The sequence below is a fragment of the Solanum pennellii genome, chromosome 3 (assembly GCF_001406875.1).
Source record: "Solanum pennellii chromosome 3, SPENNV200".
In the NCBI taxonomy this organism is placed as follows: Eukaryota; Viridiplantae; Streptophyta; class Magnoliopsida; order Solanales; family Solanaceae; genus Solanum; species Solanum pennellii.
In genome coordinates, this window is record NC_028639.1 from 30588770 (window position 1) to 30594769 (window position 6000).

The 6000-nt window shown below is 28.9% G+C and overlaps 1 protein-coding gene across 1 annotated transcript; it reads left to right on the plus strand.

The window, feature by feature from the left end:
• The first annotated feature begins 2506 nt into the window (after positions 1-2506).
• LOC107013307 lies at positions 2507-3406 on the plus strand. Its single transcript, XM_015213248.1, has 2 exons — positions 2507-2785; positions 2981-3406. Exons 1-2 carry the CDS (start codon positions 2507-2509, stop codon positions 3404-3406), a joined length of 705 nt encoding a protein of 234 aa, XP_015068734.1.
• Positions 3407-6000: the final 2594 nt, after the last annotated feature.

Genomic DNA, 6000 nt, shown 5'->3' on the forward strand with positions numbered 1-6000 from the left:
AACGGCGAAAAATAAAATTGATAGAATAAAAGTAGAAAATCCCTTTGAAAAAATAATTACTGTAATAGATAATAATGACCATAGTTATAAAGAAATTGACATGGAAGAAGATTTAGAAATAGTAAAAGAAAGATTGAGTACTTCAAGCGTAAATACATTAACAAGAACTACCTCATCGAGAATGAGTACATCTAGAAGAAACTATGAAATGCCACAAAATTTATTAGACAGAGAAGAGATAACACCATACCATTACTTCATAACAGGAATAGTAGACCAAAGAAGATATAAAATTTTAATAAATACAGGACAAGAAGAAAATTATATAACAAGACAATTAGTATTAGAAACAGAAATTATAAAAACAGGACAATTATGCCCCGGATTACCTAGTGAGATAGTAAATACAAATGAAGAAATAACATAAAAAGAAATAATTATAGGAGGAATACCCCTAAAAATACCATTTAAAATTTTCCAAGGAAATCAGAATATTATATTAGGAATAAAATGGTTAGAAAAAGTTAAACCATATAATATAGAAAATGAACAATTAACAATAACCTGTCAAAATAAGAAAATAATCATTAAAAGAACAAAATGAATAATGAAAATATTTATACTTGCAAAAATTATTGTAGAAGGATATCACAACAGATATTATACCCCTATGATAGATACAGGAGCAGAAGCAAACATATGTAAATATAATTGTTTACCAGAAGATAAATGGGAAAAATTAAAAACACCCATGGTAGTAACAGGATTTAATAATGAAGGAAGTATGATTACATATAAAGCAAGAAATATAAAAATACAAATATGGGATAAAATACTAACAATAGAAGAAATATACAATTTTGAGTTTACAACGAAAGATATGTTGTTAGGAATGTCATTTTTAGATAAATTTTACCCACATATAATAACAAAAACACATTGGTGGTTTACTACACCATGCGAAAATAAGATAGGAGCAAAAAGAGTAAATAACAAACAACGTAAACCTATAGAATGGATAAAAGGAAATGAAAAAATAAACCAAGAAATGGAAAATATAAATAAAAATCAAATAACACAATTAGAAATTATCATATTTACAATAGATAAAGTTAAAATAATTAATGAACAACTAGAATTACTTTATAATGAAAATCCATTACAAGGATGGGAAAACATAAGACAAAAATAAAAATTGAATTAATAGATGAAAACAGCATAATAACACAAAAACCATTAAAATATAATTTTGATGATTTAAAAGAATTCAAAATACATATAGATGAACTATTAGAGAATAATTATATACAAGAAAGCAATAGTAAACATACAAGTCTAGCATTTATAGTTAATAAACATAGTGAACAAAAACGAGGTAAAAGTAGAATGGTTATAGATTATCGCAACCTAAATGCTAAAACTAAAACATATAATTACCCAATACCGAATAAGATACTAAAAATAAGACAAATACAAGGATATAACTATTTTAGTAAATTTGACTGTAAATCAGAATTTTATCACCTAAAATTAGAAGAAGAATCTAAACAGCTAACAACATTCACAGTACCACAAGGTTTCTATGAATGAAATGTTTTACCGTTTGGATATAAAAATGCACCAGGTAGATATCAACATTTTATGGATAACTATTTCAACCAGTTAGAGAATTGTATTGTATATATAGATGATATATTATTATATTCTAAAACACAAGATGAACATATAAGGTTATTAGAAAAATTTATACATATAATTAAACATTCAGGTATAAGTTTAAGTAAAAAGAAAGCATAAATTATGAAACCACAGATAGAATTTCTAGGAATACAAATAGATAAAAATGGGATAAAAATGCAAACCCACATAATACAAAAAATAATCACACTTGATGAAAACATAGATACAAAAAAGAAATTACAATCCTTCCTAGGATTAATAAACCAAATAAGAGAATATATACCAAAATTAGCAGAACATTTAAAACTTTTACATAGAAAACTAAAAAAAGACGTTGAATATCATTTTGACAACAAAGATAAAGAACATATAAGACATATCAAAAGTCTATGTAAAAAATTACCAAAACTTTATTTTCCCGACGAAAACAGATCATTTACCTATATTATTGAAACAAATTCAAGTAATCATAGTTATGGAGGAGTATTAAAATATAGATATGAAAAAGAAAAAATAGAGCACCATTGCAGATATTACTCAGGATCTTATGCAGAAACACAAATAAAATGGGAAATAAATAGAAAAGAATTATTTGCATTATATAAATGTTTATTAGCATTTAAACCATATATTGTTTATAATAAATTTATTGTAAGAACAGATAATACACAAGTAAAATGGTGGATAACTAAAAAGGTACAAGATTCAGTTACAACAAAAGAAATAAGAAGACTGGTATTAAATATATTAAATTTTACATTTACAATTGAGATAATTAAAACTGACAAAAATCTTGTTGCAGACTATCTCTCAAGAGAAAGATACAATGAAAGAAATATTGGCTATGATGACAAATCTTTGCCAAAAGATGGAGAAAATAGAAAAAGATGTACAAGTATTAAAAGAAACAGTTAACAGTCAGCAGCATGACTTAAAATATGCGGAGCTAAGTCAGCAGCATGACTTAAAAAATGCGGAGCTAGAAGGTGACGATGGGAAACACCTAAAAACCCAAAACAAAAAGATATATACATCTGCAGGGAGCTCAGCTACAACAGGAAGTACAGCTACAGCAGGACCATCTACAAAAAAGGAGGAAGCTAAGGTAAAATATACAAATGCAAACATGAATAAATTATTTTCTAAACCATATACTCCTCAAAATACCCAAAAAGACGTATTCGTACCTCCACAGATAAATACTTATAAAGCCAGCTTAGATTCACAGAAACAGACATACATTCACATCACTAGAATGTATATAGAAAATATATACAAAATACAAACTTTCCTAAATCAGAACCCCAGAGCAAAAGATACAAAAAACCCGAATGAAGACTATATAACCCAATATTTACAAGGTTATAACAAGCTAATCGCACAACCTGGAACAAATCCAAACCTAGTAGCAACCTGCTACAACTATGGATTATTAAGTACTGTATATACAATAACGGGAGAAGAAGTATCCAAGATACCAGAATTATATAAGGCATTTTTACAATACAAGAGAGTAACTAAAGGAACTCTATTTTACATAAAGTTCTATTCAGCTACAGCAGAAATACTATATGATGAGATCAAGCCTACGATACAAGCTATAGAGATTGGATTAACTAGGGAAATGATAATCCCTGAAAAAATAGATACACAAGAAGAAATACAAAAGGTGGATATTCCAGAGTTTTATGCAAATAAGAGAACTATTGGAATAGCTACTATATAAAATGAAATAACAAACAACTATTTGAACGAAAATGCAATCTGGAGTTACTACAACAGAGATAAGACAATCATATACTCCAACTGCAGAGATATTCGAGCAACAGATATGAAAGACCTAAGACAGTGGATATTAAGCCTATTAAAACCAGAGCAAACACCTACAACAAGAGCAATTAGGAAAAAATTTATCTCTCCTAATTTAATGACAAGATATTGTAAAATAATAGGACAAAAATATCCCGATCATCTATGTTCAAAGTGTGAAGGAGAAGATAATTATATTCCAGATGTACAGCTGGAGTAAATATGTAAAAGTAGTATGTAAATAGTGTGTCCATTATTAAAGTATTTTGTCGTTTTGTGTCGGCCAAAGATAAGGTGGCCATATGTAAAAGTTGTGTCGGCCATAAATAAAGTAAAGGGCCATTATTATTAAAGTATTTTATCATTTTGTGTCGGTCAAATGATATAAGACCAAATGTAAAGTATATTGTTGGCCATTTTCTATTGGCCAAGTTTATAAAATTGTTGTATAAATAGAGGACTTCTCCTTCTACAATAATTTTTGCAAGTATAAATATTTTCATTATTCATTTTGTTCTTTTAATGATTATTTTCTTATTTTGACAGGTTATTGTTAATTGTTCATTTTCTATATTATATGGTTTAACTTTTTCTAACCATTTTATTCCTAATATAATATTCTGATTTCCTTGGAAAATTTTAAATGGTATTTTTAGGGGTATTCCTCCTAAACATAAATCAATAAAAATTGAACTTAACAGTGGGGGGAGAAGCATAAAAATTAGGAGAATTTGTAACCACCAAAACGTTCAACCAAACAGAGCACAATACCACATTTCATAAAATCTTCAAAACTGACTAAAACAAACAATCGAAGTAAAACCATCAAACAGACCGGAGTCAATGTGAGATACAAACCCTAGAATTTTTTATTCCCTAACTGACACTCAAGAACGAGAGGAACAAAGAGAAGGAGATCAGACACTTCAGATCGGAGAGATTTTGCCGAGCCATAATTAAAAACAAAATAATGGACAAAGAGAGATGCCACCAAAAAGGTGGTGTTTACCCAATAATGTTAAATTGCCTTGTACAATATTAATTAGCCATAATTATGGTAATGCCCCTAAATAATTGTCTCTAAAAGTTATTTATGATATGCTAACGAAAAAAGAACGCTAAGATTGACACTAAGTACTAATTATTAAATTATTTTGATGGTTCATCTGGAAATCATTATGTATTCTCATGTTCAACTATATATGCATTTTTATTAATCAAAAATTGTTTGCAAGAACAGATAGCTTAGTAGTCTCATTTTGTTAGCTTAGCCCATATCAAATGAGGGATACTTGAATCCACCGAGTTTGTTAAATTTCAAGTTTGGATGAGGGAGATATGCCTGTTTGAAGTCAGTCTGTCCAATTAAGGAAATTTACCCAAACTGATGAGGGTACCTCATCAGCTTTAAATATTTTTAGTAATATTTTAGGGTTCTAAACTGATTTGGGTCACTTTTCACAATCCTAAAATACGCTTAGAGTTTTGAGAGAAGAAAAGAGGAGAGCGTCAAGATTCTTGATATTTGTCGAGGAATTTCACCAAGGGTTTGATCGCTAAGAGGTATGTAAGTTCTCATAGTGTTGAGTTCGTTTACCCATACACCAGTCATGTGATTTTATCCGTAATTTCGTTCTTGAGGTTGAATGATTTGAGTTATTGATGAGTTTTCTTGAAGTTTCATTATCTAATCGTTTGTGGTGAGTTCTTAAGATAAATGTTATGAGTTTGAAGGTTGTTTTTAGTAGATTTTTGTGTACTTATGTTGGGTATTCAAATATAAGTGGGTTTGGAAGAAATCATTCGATTTTAAGTGAATTAGGGCCAAAAATTATAAGAAAAAAATTGTCAAAACGTTCTGGGGAGGGGCTAGGGCGACGCGCCCCAGATAGGCCAAGAGGGTAGGGGCAGCATGCCTGCATTGTGCCACAAACCAGCCCCAGTAAGTGGATGCTAGCGCGACGCGTCAGGGATGCGTTGAGCGTCAACCCACTTTTCTTTTTGTCCTTGGATCAGTACTTGTTCCTTTAAGTTGAGCTCTCATCCTTTCTTAATCCTAGCGATCTAAGTTATATTTAATCATCACGAAATTCTTCATATCATGAATCGTAACTCTTGAATTCATAATTTAAATTCAAGAAAAGATTAAGGGTCGAGTTTGAGAGAGTCGATTGAGTTACTTCGAGAAGTCTTTTACAAACTTTTAAAACTTATTTTTTAAGACTTGAGTACTTGAGAATGAGGACGAGGAAAGTTGAGTAATTTCTTATTTTTTTTAAATCATTTTTATTCTTATCATTTCTAAATTTTCATTTATAAATTCTTTCGACATGTATTTAAATCTACGATGATAATTGATATTATTGTTTTCAAAATTTTAAATAAGACGATTTTAAATGAATTGTCATATATATTTTCACGTTACACATAATATCATGTTGGTGGTACTTATAACGTATTAAATTAATATAATTGATCTTAAAAATAATATATTAATTTTATATATATATA

What these genes read in the sequence shown, in the direction of transcription:
- LOC107013307 (XM_015213248.1), top strand. Translation starts at nt 2,507, where the DNA reads ATGAAAGAAATATTGGCTATGATGACAAATCTTTGCCAAAAGATGGAG. An exon ending in CAAAAAAGGAGGAAGCTAAG is followed by an intron (nt 2,786 to 2,980) that starts GTAAAATATACA and finishes TTCCTAAATCAG; the next exon opens with AACCCCAGAGCAAAAGATAC.